A 16644-nucleotide genomic window follows, 5' to 3' on the forward strand; every position below is an offset into this window, starting at 1 on the left:
GCGCTTGTGCTGCCTCTCTCCAATTTTTTTATTCAATACTCTCGGTCTTCTGGCCTCTGGGTAATAAAGCTAAAGATAGAAACTTTTCCTACTTTTCAAACTTGCCTGTGCCCCCTCAGAATTTGTGAGAAAATGCAGCCAGCATCTTCTGGAAGATGAGGAGGGCAGTAAGATTCCAGAGCCACCTTCCGGCTGACATTTGAGCCCTGCTTTCAGCACGGTCAAGCCTTTTGGAGGCAGCGTATGGCTTGTATCAAACTCTATATTTAGGAAGAACAACTGTGAACTATGACAGGAATTCTCTTTAACACTTATCCTTAAACCGAGTTCCCCTCCAGCCCCGAGCCGGGAGCAGCTCTCAGTACCGGGTGAAGCACAGATCGCTTGAGCTATTTCAGCCACATGAAAAGCATCGGAACCGAGATCACAGCTCAGAGGACACCCGGCGTCCCTTCCACTCACTGAGGAGCCTTGTATCCTTGTACCTGGCTGCCTGGGACTTTCCTCAGGCAGGAAGCAAGTACATAAAGCAGGTAAGCAGGAAGACTCACCTTGGGCAACTGGGTTTTCTGAAAGAAATTCCCTGGCTACCTAACTTGAAGTGGCTCCTTCTAACTTTGTAGGCTTGTAACTAGAGGGTGTAGCTTCCTTGTAAATTCACTCTCCATTGGTTACGTTGCTGCTTCTGTTTTCTAAATTGTTCGGAGGGTGGGGAGGTTGAAAGAATATTGAACTAAAAGTAGTTTTCATTGATAGTGACTTGAAAATTTCCACAGTCCAGCTAAGATGACTCTGACCCTGAACATTATGTCATTTTGATTCTTATGGCCAGGGTTGCAGTTGATCAGCTGCAGACCTGACTCAAGCTGTAAGCCTAGAAATAATTAGGAGAACTGAGGGCAGAGAAAAGCTATGATGCTAGCTCTCTGGTTTACCTGAACACAAATCATTGCCAGAGCTGTTAACACATTACAAGTTTAAAACGCTTTTCTCTTCTCCCTAAGTGCCAGGCTTGACCTCAGTGATAAAGTTGTATCAATTTATAGAACTGTTAATACTCCAGACCTGTCTTTTTGAAAGCCCCCCCTTCGATCACAGTGTTCTCCAGACCCAGCAGAGGAGAGGGCGGCAACCCTGTCTCTCTGTGTGGGCACCAGAGGCTGATGCGTGGCACACGGACTGCCTCTTCCCTCTCGGCACATCTCATGCAGAGTTGAATAAAGAGTTAGTTTGGACAGCTGAACATCTTTCTGCACCCTTCTTGGGAATTATTTTTAGCTACAGGACAGAAGATAATTCCCTGTGAGACTGAGCTGTAGCCACTTTATTGATCTTTAAAAAGAACAAACAAAGCCCCCTCTCTCTGTATACTGATTTATTTTCCTCTGACTCCCTTCTTCTTAAATTAGTGCTATTAATGTTGACAAATGTTTAGTACGTGAAAGAGTCTTATTTAGAAGTCAGATATAGATGCTGTCCAATCAAATACCAGCTGAGGAATATTGTTCATGACTCAGCGTATAGACCATTAAAGATCCCCACAGACTTGCACAAGTGCCAGGAAAATTCAACCGTGCGAAACTGGCAAGCATTTCCATTATAATAGGCTTTGTAAAAGTCCATACACTCCTGGTCAAACTGTCTGTGTTCTCCAACTGAAGCCAGAACTAGGAGACGCAGTAATAGAGGTACTCTAAAGAGTATCTCCTTGGATGCGAAGCTGTGGTCCCGATGTGAGTGGAGTTGTACATCTAAGGCATAGCTTTCTTTTTGGGGGCCCAGGATGAAGCAGGCAGAAACAGAAGGAAGGTGCATTCTACACCCTGCATCCCTAATGGAGGTGAATGCAGGGTCATGAAAGAGCCAGGGAACACTGTCTATTTTTATTCACCAGTGTGCTTTGCCCTGATTTCTCTGAGAATAATGAGGACAGCAGGATGGGCTGCAGAACTGATGAACACGAACGTCATCTAGCCTGTTTGCAAGGAATGAGAGCTGGGATCTGACCAACTTTCTAGAGATGTCTCTCTCACAGACTGACATATATGTTGAGAAGGAATCTGTATGCAAATAAGGTTATACCAAAGCTATATTGGAGACAAGGCCCGAGGAATATCCATCCGTTAGGCTGAGGGGTCCACGACATACCACAAATCCAGTTTAGCAAAAAACAAAATCAGTCTAATTAAAAAAAAAAATCCATGCAGTACAAATGCAATCATTCATTGCCTTATTTTTTTCACATTTTAACTTGCTATTGTAACAACATAAATTCCTAATCCCCACATTTCAAACTGACATACATTTTTTAAAGTTGTCAAGTGTTAATAGTTAAACTTTAATTGTACACCTATAGAGAATGCTATAGGATGAGATATTTAAAGTCCTGTGAGAATTATTGCTTTGCGCGACTCCTAATAGCTTTTGAGGAATAGAAACATTAAATATTAAACTACGAAGCTTTTCTTTTTGAAATTGAGCTTTGTGTCCTAGATCCAAAAATTTAAAATCCTTCATTGACTTTTTTACACTGCAGAAAAGACAGCAATCTATCTGAAACATATCACAGAGCAAAATGCATTCCTGATTGTTCGACTTGTGAGAGCTTTTTAATTTTCTTAACCATATTGAAAATAATTCTACCTAGACCCTTATGCATGGTGGCTATATCTGTATATTACCAAAACATTCAGGTAGAACTTAAAAAAAAAAAAACACAACCCAATGTTTTCAGGTATGTGATTCCAAAGACCATATAGTTACATGTACTATTTATGAGAGTTTAAAAAATTATGTAATGATTTAACTTCATATAATAGAGCCTAACACTTTGAAGACTTTCAGAGTTCTCAGATCTTTTATTTCTAAAGTGTTGTGGGGCATCACTATCACAATTCTTACTCTGTATTAAAACTGTATAGCAGTAAAGAACTAAAAGTCTCCAGCTAAAAGCAATGGCAATAAAACAATAAATACTTGCATCATGCTTTATATACTTCACAAGGCATTTTCAGGGCCCTTATGTCATTTTGATTCTTACCACAACCTGTGAAGCAGGTAAAATTTAAAGAAGAGGAAATGGGCCTCAAGATGTTGACTGACATGGTCCAGGTGACATTGGACTTGTGGCAAATGCAGACCCTGCTGTGTTCAATTACTCACCAGTAACCCACACGCTTACATCAGTCAATTGAGGAAACACTAATCAACCCAGTTTACAGTTTGGGGATTAAAAAGCAGCATGTTTTTAATTCACTGAATTTCCAACCTTACCACTTCACCCTGTCATATTTAATTGACCAAGCTAAAACAACACATGTACAGAGCTGGGCTGTTCCCTGCTCCCTGAGCCCCAGTAGACCACGACCACTAGTCACTGGGCTCGAAGTCAGGTCTTCAACTGAAAGAAAGCAAAGGTCTTTTCAGAAGGAAGCACTGCTACATCTTGGGGATCTGACACTGTCACGTAAGTCCTGTGTGCTTCCAGAGAGTGTTTCATTAAAAGCAAAGAAGACAGAGGTGAAGCTTGCTTGGGAGCTGCCGGGTTTACAGAGCCCAGGCTTTGGACACACAGAGCAGGGAGATGCGGCCCCCAGGTCTCTGGTTGGAACAGACATGTGCCCAGCAAGCAGAGAGCATCGCAGTAATAGGAAGGAAGTACGGGCCATTTCTCCTTGGGTGTTTGACGGAGGGGAGGTGCTCCCCATGGACTGACTGCACAGCCCTGGCAACAACTCAGTTCAGATCAAAAGTTCAGTTTCAAGCAGAAAGCTTCCGAGGCCCCAAACAAAGGTGTTTTATTCCCACAACCTCTTTGCTTTGCCGTTCTGGGCAGGAGGGCAGGAGGGCAGGGAAGGAGATGATAGCGCCTTTCAAGTTTCTGATTGCCTATCAGGAGCATCAGAGGCGAGGCATCTCAGCATTTCTCCTCCTGAATGATTTATCCAGTGCTCTAGTGTTCCCTGTCCCTGAGGCCTGAGGAAGGAGAGTCTCTAAGTAAACGAACGGAAACTGAGACTGAAAGAATATATGGCCAGTGAAAGGGGTGATCGCCCAGTTGAATCATGAGTTAAATTCAAATTTATCACTCCTGAGAATCTGAATGCCACCACCTCTAACAGTTTCTTACCTGTTTTTTTAGGGATAAGACTGCGTCAATATGTCGAAACAGCCAGTTTCCAATGTCAGAGCCATCCAGGTGAGTAGACACGTTTGTGTCTTCGCATCAGCAACTTCCAGCCTGTTTGCTTAATAAATCAGACTTTCTGTGATCGTTCACCCACCTGATGATTAACTTCACAGAGAGAAGAAAGACTTGTATAAGGTACAATTCAGGAAGAAAAAAGGCTGGTAATGTACAGCCGAGAAGGGAGAAGCTGTTTCTGTGTAAATATGCATAATTGTAAGGGACTCAAAGTTTATGAATGAGAATTAAATGGCCTTCTACAAAAATGTAGTGCACATGTTTTTGATATGTTTTTTGATGTGTAAGTTTTTGATATGCTCATTGATAGAAATTTTAAAATTCCATTTTCATTTTTAGATCCAATTGAGTTTGTCAACTCATCTGTTTAGAATACATGGTTCTTGAAAAACGTCCTTTTCTTGTCAAATGTTCTTCCCAAGGCTTGGGTGTTTATCTTTTAAAGTCTATATTCTATTATGTCTCCTCATGCCCTCCCAGCAAACAAATTCTTTGGTTCTTTCAACAGACTTAAGTGTTACCTACAATAAGGGGAAGGGGAAGCAGGCATTTTGGAGCCCAAACACAGTTACAGAGAAAGCTTTTAGTATTTGTTTTGACTCAATACTAAATTTGTTTTTTCTCTTAAGAGCTCAGTGTTTAACTCTCAAATGGCTCCCACCCTGAGATGCTGGGCACAATGCTTTATTGTAAAATTCCATCTTTCTTTTCCATCAAAATGGAGTTATCTGTACTTTCTCTAATGGAACTTTTAAACTTTTTTTTTTTTTTCCTGGACTTTCATGAATACTGCAGAACATATGGCAGCTCCTGAATACTTGGGGTCTGATGCACAATCACACATACACCTATTCATAAGCAACGCACTGTGTGACCACATGTATGTGGTCAGGTTGTGAGGTGAAGGATCCTAGCACACACAGGTGGTAGAAGTGGGTGGAGGGATGTATATTTACCTGTCATGATAATGCATAGCCTTAAGTGGAGGGGTTCCTTCAGTGGCAAGATGTATAATAACCTCAGAAAACCTGTCACAGAACAAACCACCTCGGAAGGGCCTGTCGGCCAGGAATCAACTTTGCGTTGCCACGTTTGCCCTCTGGTGTACCCCTGATGAGTCTCTGATGTATCCGACACTGGTAGTGGACTTCATTTTGCCTCCCAGGCCTATAGGCATCCTTGAGCCTTTGAGCCGTCTGTGTTACCCAGTGTGTATAGCTGTTAGTGGTACAGGCTGTGAAGCCAGAGATTACCGGAGCTTGAATCCTTAATCCATTTTGTACTGTTTCCATATCTGTAAAATGGTAACAGCACTCACCTTCTAGGGCTGCACACAGAAGATGCTTAAAACAGTACAGTAAGCCCTCCTTAAGGGTCAAACTGTTATTATAATAATCATTCAGGAATGCTCTATGCTCTGTATTAAGGTGACAAAAAATAATACCATTTAATTACTGCACTTGAAGCTCTTGAAGTGCTAAACATAAAATTTCCTATTTATTTTGCAGAACATAAAAACATAGTCTCTCAGTCTGCCTTTTCTTTTCTTCCTTTTACAGCTGAAAATGTGTTGATTTTTCTTCCTTAGTGCTTCCTGGCCTCCCTCAAATCTACAATGAAAACTCATCAGTATTCTATTAATTTTGACCTTGATATGTTTTTAGGTCTGTAATATTTAAAAAAAACTCTCATTGACTGTTCATAATAGCTGTTATACTGCATTTAAAAAAAATCCATCTAGGATACATGTATATGTATGGCTGAGTCCCTTCACTGTTTACCTGAAACTATCACAACACTGTTAATCAGCTATACTCCAATACAAAATGTTTTTTGTATTAAAAAAATAAAAATAAAAAATTTAAAAAATCCATCTACTCTACCAACAAAGGCAATACAGTACTTCCTTATAGATGTGGTATCACCTCTTTCAATATATTTTATGCCAGACAGAAAGCCTAATTTAATGCCCCTTCAAATAAAATTTTATTTCTTGTGGTTAAATAGGATCTGCACTATCTGATATTTTCCTGTCATCTCACATTAACCTAAAGTAGGGTCTATTAAATAAAATATGAAAATGGTTACACAGTACAAAATGCTTTATTGTAGGAACATTATCTAGGGTATGGTCTTATGCAGAACAAATAGAAACCTCAACTGATGAGGGAGTGCCCTCATTGTATAAATACTAAAGATCTTAAATATTCTATTCAACACACTCTAGCCACTTCTCTTTATTAGGATCTTATCTCTAACCCAGTTCAGCTGTCATATTCTGGGCGCATGCTTTGTTCCAGTCACCATACTAAGTGTCAGCTATGCAAAGATGAATTGAAACCTGATCCTGGAGTTTGAGGGGCTCATGGTCTCCAGGACTATGTGACTGGGCAACTTATTTCATCCTTTTTGTGCCTCGGTTTCCTCATCTGTCAAGTGGGGAATTCATCACATGTGAGCTCATAGGGTTGTTGTGAGGGTTAAATGAATCCATATGCGTAAATGCCTAGGTCAATCCATGGCTTATTGCAACTGCTCAAAAAATATTAGCCATTATTATCAATCATCATCATTGTAATCATGTGGTTCCCAAAGTGTGTCTCTTGGAAGAGTTGTTTTATGGGATGCTGTTAATTAAAGAGTTCCATGAAAAAGTGTTTGGAAACACTGCATTAAGCAAAGTTGAATAGGATCCTTACTGCAGGATTTCTCAGAATCCATAACTTGCTAGTAACTTCATAACTTCCAAGAAGGCAGTGGTATATGCAAGACTTTTTAAACATATTGGACGTTTGAAATGAGTATCTTGTAGGATAGTGTTTTTCAGTGCAAACTTCTAGAAGTAACGGCTAGATCTCTATTTTGTCTGGATTGAGCAAATTGAAGCCACTGTCAACCATACTTCTAGCAGTCAGGCATAGGTAATTGAATTACTGTACCTATGTGCTTTAGACAACATGAAGCCAAATGGTTACAGATCTCCACCTGGCCATTCACTCACTCTGTGACCTTAGTTTATCCTTCTGTAAAATAAGGACAATCATACTGCTGAACGGGATTGTTATAATGAATACACAAAATAATGTACGGCAAGTGCCTGGTTTACTGCACACAAAGTCCTTAAGAGACGGTTCTAATTATCCAAGTAATGCATGGAATGGCTTTGCTTTCTCTTCAGCTGCTTCCATCTCCTCCCTGCCCCAGAGTAAGAGGGAGGCCAGAATGAGACCCACCCTTAGAGGACATGGACAGTTGTCTTTCACATTCACATTGAAGAAGAGACTGCATTTGAATTATAAGACGATTCTAAGTCCACATTTCTTTCAATTGTATTAATGAAATCTCATTTATGCCAGGGGCATAAAAATATCCTGAATAAATCAGTTAATCCTTCCATAGCCTGGAGGAGGCCTTAGTCTTCCAAGCAGCTGATAAGGTTCTGGACTGGATGTAAAGGACCAAATAGTGAATACTTCAAGATTTACAGATCACTGGGTCTCTGTAGCACTACTCAACTCTACTGTGACAGCACGAAAGCAGCAATATACAAGTGAATGGGGGTGGGTATGTGTCAGTGAAAATTTCTTTGCAAAAACAGGTGGCAGGATGGATTTGGCCCATGGGCTGTCATTGGCTGACCCTGGTTCTGTACTCTGTAGTCTGCTTCTTAAACCCCACTGTTGATGGGAATGGAGTTGCAACCAAGGTAACCTCAGCACACTAGGCAAAGTGGATATGATACTTTCAGATGAAAGAATCTGACGTGACAGGTGGTGGGGCAAGCTAGAGCTGCTGGGACATCTGACCCCATCAGCGATCTGTTCACTAAGTCTAATGAGACCAAGTGACAATGACCACTGGCAGCACCTGCCTGTCCTTCCCCTGCCTCCTGAACACACCCCCTTTGGAAGGTATCATGGGGCCTCCTCGGAGCCTCAGCCCACTGAGAGCCAATGTTCTCTGGGTCATCAATGGCCCTTTTTCTCCATTGATGATCAAAGTGAGTGGAGTATTATTGTCCTTTCCCACGAGATCTGAGAGTTTCATGGTTGAACGGAAAAGAGTCCTGTATCCTAGTCATAGCTGTGCTCTGTGACTTCACGCCCCCGTGGGCCTTGTGAGCTGTAAAGGGCATGGGAGCTGGTGGGAGTGATGCTGCATTAAATGACCTGTAAGCCTCTGTCCAGCCTCCAACAGTCTACAAACTTTTTACTTTGGTCGAATATACCTATTTCCCTTTGTTGTATGCCAGTCTGCCTTAAATCAGTTTGGAAGTCACACTTACAGGTTACTCATTACTACATAAAAACACTGAAAAACCTATTAGCTTAAAATAGTAATAACTATTACCTTTCACAATTTGATCTTGACCATTACAGACACCATAAAGGACAACATTACAGGTATTTCAACATTACAGATAGTTATTAAAAGGACAGTATGGAGGTTCCTCAAAAAACTAAAAATAGAACTACCATATGATCTATGAACTTCTTGAGACTAATTTCTAAGGTTTATTATTAGGATGATAATAATAGTCACAGTTTCTCCTGGGTTTACTATGTACTTGGCACAATGCAATGGGATTTCCATGGATTATAATGAAAGGTTTGGAGAAGCAAAAGCACTCACTCAGGATCACACAGCATGTGAGTAGAAGAGTCAGGAGCTGAACCCAACTTGCTTGATCCCAAAGCCCATGTGAGGAACCACCCTGCAAAACTGTCCAGTCTCATTGCTTACCATCTCCACCTCGGCACACAGAGTAAGGATGGAGGAGTGGGAGCATCTGAAGGGTAATCATACTGACCAAGGCTACTTGAGAGAGAATTACCATTTTATAGATGCTGAATCCTCCCTTTTAAAGCGCTCAAACTGACATGCAGAACAGCTATCAGCATTTCAGCAGAAGCAGCCAACAGTTTACACTGATTAAAGTCACCTTACATGTAAGTCGGCTAGGAGTGAAAAGTACAAAGTACAGTGACTCAGTGACAAACGTGCTCTGGAAATACAAATGCCCGTGGCCACTGCATCCCACCGCCCTGCTTAATTGATTTAATCAAGCTGCTTGTGAAACTAGATCTAACTTCTTTATCATACATTTTAAAGGAATGATGATATGAGCCTTGCATCATTAGTTAGGGTGTGGCCTCTTACCATGGGACGTTTCCATTGTCGCCCAATCCACGTGTAGAACAGAATATCCTGATGCCCCTAGTTTTAGTACTTCTTTTCTTTCCCCATCCATTACCATTGCTCTTCCACTCTCCATCGCCCAGGGCATAAGGGCCCCATAGAAGAAGAAAGCCCGACAAAAATAATTACAGACAGGTGTTAGGGCCTCTAATCCCATTTACAATTTTCAGTTTAAAAAAAAGATTTCGGGTATATGACAGTCCTTGGTACAAAGGAAGAGACTATCACCACCCATGGTTTGTCAGTTAATCAAATACATTTATGAAAGCTAAAAATAATAATGATGATACATACCTTTCTTTACTATTTTATTTAAATTTGTAAAAGAGAAAAAAAACTGAACTTTCATTTACCACGTTTTTCTTTTGACCTTGGATCTACTGTTCCTTTCTTAGGTAAACCACTGCATTCCATTGTTTATGATTTCCAATGCTGGTTTCTTTGAAGTGCAGCCAGAACTTAAAATGGAGCAATTTGACTCTAGAGCTACTTCCAGCTGGTGATCTTTGCTGCTCTGCCCAGGGCTCCATATTGGTGACATGAGGCAAACAGCCATATACTGACTAAAAGATGTCATTTTTTGAGGCTGACATTCACAAGTACATCAGAAACATAACCTACCTCCAACCAATTGTACACATTATCTTAATAGCTGTACAGTACATTCTTGAAATCTGCTTTTTCCTGGATGACAAGACTATGGTTGAGTCACTCAGGAAATTATCGAAGAGAACAAAAAGTGTTGAGAACAGACAGGGGAAAAAAACCTTTCAATATGAAACATCATGAGTGAAGAACTGGGGCTGAGTGGGAGTTTCTCAAAATGGTGTTGAGTGGGAAAGTTTTGTGTATTCTGAATCCATTTCACATTTCAAGAATCTCTACAGACAAAGAAGTTATGCGTTCCAGTGATATAGAATTTTATTTTAAAACAGGTTGAATATATTTTAGATGGTGTATGTATATGTGTGTGTGTGTGTGTGTGTGTCTGTCTGTCTTCCTAATTTGGGCTAATATATTAAATAAGAAATCTTAGTTTTTAGTTAGATATAGGTAAAACACATCTGTTTCTGAAAATCTTCTGTGAAGATGCTAGAAATCTCAAAATGTCATACCCTGCTCCATTCAGAGAAGGACTAGGATGTAAGAATAGGAAAGGGCAGGAAGAAATACTGCAAAATGCAACCCTGTAGGGGTTCTTCTACACGCAGGATGGGAGAAAGGCATGGGGGATGCTATAGATTCTGGCAGGAGCTGCTGGAAACTTCTGAAAATGAAAGATAGAACCCAAAGGGAGTCATCTGAAACAAACATGCAATGGGAGGAAACTCTCAAAGCCTGAACACTAAAAAGTGAGATGGAGTGGGGACCAAGAGGAGGGGGAGATCAGAGGACAATGGCTCTGGAAAGCAAAGTGGAGTGGGATTGTCAGTACTCAGTGGCTGGCAGCGATCAGAACCCAACCCAGTAGGTAAAGATGTCATTGCATTGTAAATCACACAGGAGTAGCTTTGGAGGGAATATTGTTTCCAGAATTCTCGGGCTCAAAGCCCAGAGCCAAGCAGGAGAACAATACAAATAATTAAGGGACTGGTGGAATTACCTTACAGGGAATTCTTTCAGCTTTTCTTCACCTGGTGAGATCAAGTGTAGTATTCATTTCACATCAGATAGGTCTATTATCAGGGAACTGTATCCTGTTCTGGCAAAAGATGATCTGGTAGATTTTTTCCATTCCCAACTTTGAGGATGTAACAAATTATGTATAACTTGGGAAAGTGATGCAGTGGGTCTGCTGTGTCAGAGGCATATTTAAAAATATCTAAGATGAATGCATCTCAAGGATGGAAAAAATGCTAGAGAATGTGTTACAAAAGAAAAATAAAGCCCACTTCCTTTACCTTTATGCAGAATCCATATAAAGAAGGAAGTCCAACCTTATATCAACCCAAGGTCATGGATTTCTGTGTTTATTTACTCTTTCATAAAAATGTAGCTCATATTCCAAACCCATTTTGAGTAGTGAATATGATGCTCAATTTGCAGATGGAAAAATCAAGTCATTGAGAAGGTATTTTATTTGTGTTCAAACAGAGCAGGACACGGAAAGAAACAAGAACATGACAATTCCCCCACCGATGGAATAAAAACAGAGCGCTATAGGTCTATACATTTCTATGAGATTCAAATGATAAGGAATTTGCCTATGGCTCTAATTTAGTCTATAATTTGTCACTCAGATATCACCACCCTACAATTATATTAGTGAATCATCTCTAATCATTTACAAAGCACTCTGCCGACATTCCCTTGGTGTGTATATTAATGACTGGATACTTGACATGTTCATAGGCTGCTGTGGATCCTGTCAAAAAACCCATTTAGGTTCCTGGTTTTTTTGAGTGATGCCTTAAAGACGAAAAAGCATCAAGCCAGTTAATTAATGGCTCATTTTTCAGTGTTCCTTTGACGCCCATTCTAGAATTCTCCATTTGTGTGCCCCTTTTCCAGGGCCATTCTCAAGGTGTGAGTTTGCAGTTTTAGAGCCGGTTTAGAGAATGTGAGAGCGGTTAGAGTTCACTTTGGTCCAGTGAAAAGAGCTCTTTGGAGAGGAGTTTGATAGAGTCCGTCCCTAAGGTCAGGGAATGTGGATCTGGAATCTTGGCTTTTTCTTGAACTGTTTGTGTGACTGTGAGTATGTCCTCTAACCTCTGTGAGGCTCAGTTTCTTTGTGAATCAAATGAAGATGACGGCCTGAACCTCCGAAGTTTGTGGTAAGGATGAAAGTGGCAACAACCTAGGCTGAATCTTGGGGTTTGGGGTGAACATAGCAGCTGGTGGGGGGAGAGACGCAGTCACTGGTCCACAATAAGCCACGAGGTTGAGGTGAAAGTTAGTCCCAACCCAACTTTGCCACTTTGTTAGCACACATTTGTTAGCAGACAAGCAGAAACCATCTGCACAGTCTGTCTGTGAGCTGGATGAAGCCTCACCTCTTGCCCCTTTAAGTGCTCTGAGTGACTGCCAGTTTGCATAAAAGATTCCCGTGGGGATTCTGTTGCCCCAGGCTGGCAGCTGTAAGCTGGAATTCCTCATTATCAATGGCTGGAGACAGGCCCATTTAGGGATCACTCTTCTGAGCTTTGAATCTAAAGATGCAAGCTATAGGCATCAGATTCTTACACTCTGTTCAGCAGTGTGGGAAAGTTCTCTGAAATATTTTAACCACTCTACATGTCTTAACCTCCTCCACCTTCACCGAGAGAAGCCATTTCTAACACTCATTTCATTATCTCACCTATTTTTGACATTTCTACAAACATTAAAGTCTCAGGCATTGGTGGAGATGAGGCTAACAGAAAACACTTGAAGCAGCAGTCTGAAGAATGCAGTCTTAGTGATATTTTATTACCTAACCACCCCAGGAAGATGAACTCCCAGTTAGAGCAATGGAGTTCCCTACAACTGCAGTTTAAACCAATCTGTGTACATAAAATATCACAGTCTATGCTAAAGTGGTTAAAAGTAATTACAGACATCTTAATCATGGGCAGAGTGAACATTTTAAATGTACGTCGATACTCATCCACTTAGGGATGATCCCTTTCAGTGGCTGTCAGATTGGGCCCCAAGTTCCTTGGAATAGCTCATGGCCCAGGCCTTGGGGGAAGGAGGTGGGATCTGGGCGCCCCATCACCTTGGCCAGAGCAGGTCCATCTCCACTGAGCCTGCATTTTAGATAGTCTCACCATGCTTTACTTAAAAGAAGGGTTCCATGGACAAGAGGTTTGAAAACCACTAATGAAGCCTAATATTCGTATTAAACAAATGGGGAAGATGTGACTCAGAGCAGTTGTCACTTTTCCAAGCAGAGAGTAGCTGTGGCCACTCCTAGCAGTGGGCTCTTTTTTACTACCATAGGCCACCCATGGACCATGGAGAGGCCACATGCATTGCTAAAATCAATCTTTGAGCAAGAAAAGGTGGTATTTCCTGACCATGTGCTTTACTAAATACATTGTCCTGATGATTTTTACATGTTCCATTACTGAAAACCACAACCTACCAGAGAGCATACACACTTGATTAAATGGGTTAGCTTACTAATCTTATATTTCAGAAACAATGATGCTAACTTGAACTTCCTATTAGGAAGATGCCCTCTGTAAATGTGTAATAAATGGGTAAGGATGGTGGTGATCTAATTAAACTTTTAGCCAGTTAACTTTTTTCCAAATAATCCCTATATCAACTTTTCCCCTCTTTCACCGAAACTGTAGTAATGGAAAGTTCAATATATATCATCCTCAGTGAGTCTTGTTTACACTGTTTTGATCTTATTTCAGAACCCTAATGATATTTCAACCAATCAAAGACACTGCCTATTGTAAAACACCAGTATTTTATGTCTTGCTAAGAAATAAAACCAATGCACCTATTAAAAATTAAGATACCATTGCCTGTAAGGCACTCTGATTTCAGAGATATTAAAAGAGATGCATTTTGGAATTCATGAAGTATGTTACAGTATTTGCCACCATATAAGACATACTTTCCCCCTTGTCTTATGCTCCCTCTCCTCCCTCTTAAGGTCGCCTGATGCTTCCACTAAGCAGAGAAATAGCATAGAAGGCTCAGCCTTAGTATTTGCAAAATGCTTCCCTCTAAAATTGTGTTGTGATTATACTTGAACATATCTGATACATACTGACCCCAAATACTTCTTGGCATGTTTTTGCCCTAGGAAAGGTGATGGACCTCCCTGGATACGTACCACAAACACTTTTAATCTGTTTCTTTTCTGTGGGATCAGCCTTATTCTAGTAGGGAAGAAAGTTTTAAAGCCTCTATGTGGAAAAAGTCACACAGAACAGGACATAGATCCTCCATGTTGCATGAACATGGACACTGGATACTTTTTGTGTCTTGAGTTAAACATTCCCCTGGCAACAGAACTCATATCAGGCAGTTTCAAATACCACACCTCCTAATGATCCCGTTTGCTGTGGTACCAAAATTGTCTAAATTGAGTCATAAGGTAACAAAATATTTTGCTCCCTTTGCTCAGGCATCATTTTCATTCATAACATCAAAGTGCAACTTCAATTTTTCAAGCCCACATATCCAATTACTCATAAGGCACCACTTTTATCTCAAGTGGAAACAATACATTCTGCCTTAAAGAAAAGTCTTAATGCTTGTTTTATATGAGTGATACTCCTGGGTGAAGATGTTTTTGGTCTGCATTAAACATTCTTGCCTTTTGATAACAGATGAAATACGCACAAAATTCAAATTTACATATTCTCTTTCCCAAGTCTGAATTACTGTGTCATTTATTTTCCTTACATAATTGAATGTTTAGCATATCTAGTGTGTTCTAGAAGATATTTTATTTTTACTAATGGATGGAAATTAGTATGTCATCTTGAAGGAGAAGAATCCATGAACTGTGATACCAATGAACTTGACTTTCCAGCACTTTCCTCATGCACTGATCCACCCAGTGGTGTGTCAGGGAGAAGGTAAAAGAGTGTCAATTACAGAGACCTAAGGAAAATGGCACCCCACTCCAGTACTCTTGCCTGGAGGATCCCATGGAGGGAGGAGCCTGGTAGGCTACATTCCATGGGGTCGCAAAGAGTTGGACACGACTGAGTGACTTCACGTTCAGTTTCACTTAAGGAAGTGTGAGAAGAGCCATAGAACAGTATGGGAAGGAAGAGGTGGTTTAGGAGGTATCGTTGCCCTCCTCCTGTGGTAAATCTGTAGGCAGCTGAAAGAGGACTAAGGTGTGGGATGGTTTGTGCAAATGCCATTGCCTCCTCTCCTAGAATTATGTGTTCCTTCTACATCCCAGAGAGCAGAAAATATTAAGCACCACAGGAGGGCAACAGCCAGAACAAACTGTCTTCCAATTCTTTCAGCCAGTAGGGAGCTGTGCAATCACTGCACAGACCTAAGGGTGAGTACCACAAATGTGGAATAAATGGAAGTCAAATTATCCTTTGCATATTTTTGTACTGTCATTATAGCAATTTTCTTGAGGTGAAAAGCTTTAAAGATGTACTTTTCAGATTTGTTTTGCCTGACAATGATTACCGTCTCAGAATGTTATTGCCGTTTCTTACTTCTCTTAAGCTAAATCTTCCCTGCTTTCTGTTTTAGGCAAATATCAATATCCCAATGGGAGCCTTTCGGCCAGGAGCTGGGCAACCCCCCAGAAGAAAAGAATGTACTCCGGAGACGGAGGAGGTGAGGAAAACTGAGCTGGCAGAACTCAGCTCCATCTTTCTCCTCCAATATCCTGACTAGACAGGGCCCAGAGGCAAGGCGAGGGCCAGCTTTCCAGGACGAGGAGGCCACACGTGGATGTGGGTCAAGGAGTCATCACACAGAACACACATTTCTTTGGCTTTCTTGCTCAGTCAGCCATTGAAACACACTGCCCCCCACTTCCCTTCAGCTGACTCTAAGTGCCTGGCCCAGGTACTTGAAGATGCTGAGTTTGGCATCTAGTTTATTTATTCATTGTGTATGTCAGCTTGTGTGTCTGCTTGTGTGTGTGTGTGTTTGTGTCTGTGTATGTGTATATGTAGGGGGAAGTGGAACCTCTCAGATGCTCTTCGTTTAGTAGTAGTCACGAGCTTGCTAAGTTTTCACTCCAAAGCTTTTATTGAATTGAGCAGGATACACTTAGTACAGCTTCTGATGAGCAATGAACCCCGGTGGGAACGCAGGTAATAAGCACATTAAATTACTTGCAGATTCAAACAGAAAGCCCCAATCCCTGGATATTTCCTTTGAAAAGAGAAACTTGCAAGGGAGTCTATCAATTTCTGGATTTTCCCCCTCCCTCTAATTCTTTACCTTTCCTCCAAATTCAAATACCCAGTCTTCTAAAATGGGAGCTAAAATTCATCATGGGTACAAAAAAAAAGAGAATAGTTCCCCATCCAAATGTTTATATTTTTCCTCAATTGTGAATTTACTGATGAAACTTGGAAGGTCCGAGTCTGAAAAAAAGTTTAAGGTCTTGGAGCAAAAAATAAAGTCACAGGGCACTGCAAACTGTATTTTGTTTTTGTTTTTTAAAAGGTGAAAAGATTTCTTTAAACTTTGTAGGTGACCTTTTTGGTATTTGGTCTAAAAGAATCAGCATTTCAAAATTTCCTAATAAACCTTTGGTTGTCCTGCATCTAACCTTTTTCTTTCTCATAAATAATTACTGATGTGGTCCT

General features: G+C 40.8%; 1 protein-coding gene across 2 annotated transcripts in view; it reads left to right on the forward strand.

Annotated features, from left to right (window-relative positions):
- The first annotated feature begins 291 nt into the window (after positions 1-291).
- The window catches only part of SMPX (small muscle protein X-linked), a 49948-nt gene continuing 33595 nt past the window's right edge, over positions 292-16644 (forward strand). The window contains exons 1-3 of one of the 2 annotated variants that reach the window (XM_052662890.1): positions 292-533; positions 4142-4198; positions 15572-15658. In XM_052662890.1, the coding sequence (XP_052518850.1) occupies positions 4160-4198; positions 15572-15658 (126 nt within the window). In that variant the 5' untranslated portion in view covers positions 292-533; positions 4142-4159. The remainder of the gene's footprint in view (positions 534-4141; positions 4199-15571; positions 15659-16644) is intronic. The other variant, XM_052662889.1, reaches the window with a different exon arrangement.

The sequence above is a fragment of the Budorcas taxicolor genome, chromosome X (genome assembly GCF_023091745.1).
Source record: "Budorcas taxicolor isolate Tak-1 chromosome X, Takin1.1, whole genome shotgun sequence".
NCBI lineage: Eukaryota > Metazoa > Chordata > Mammalia > Artiodactyla > Bovidae > Budorcas > Budorcas taxicolor.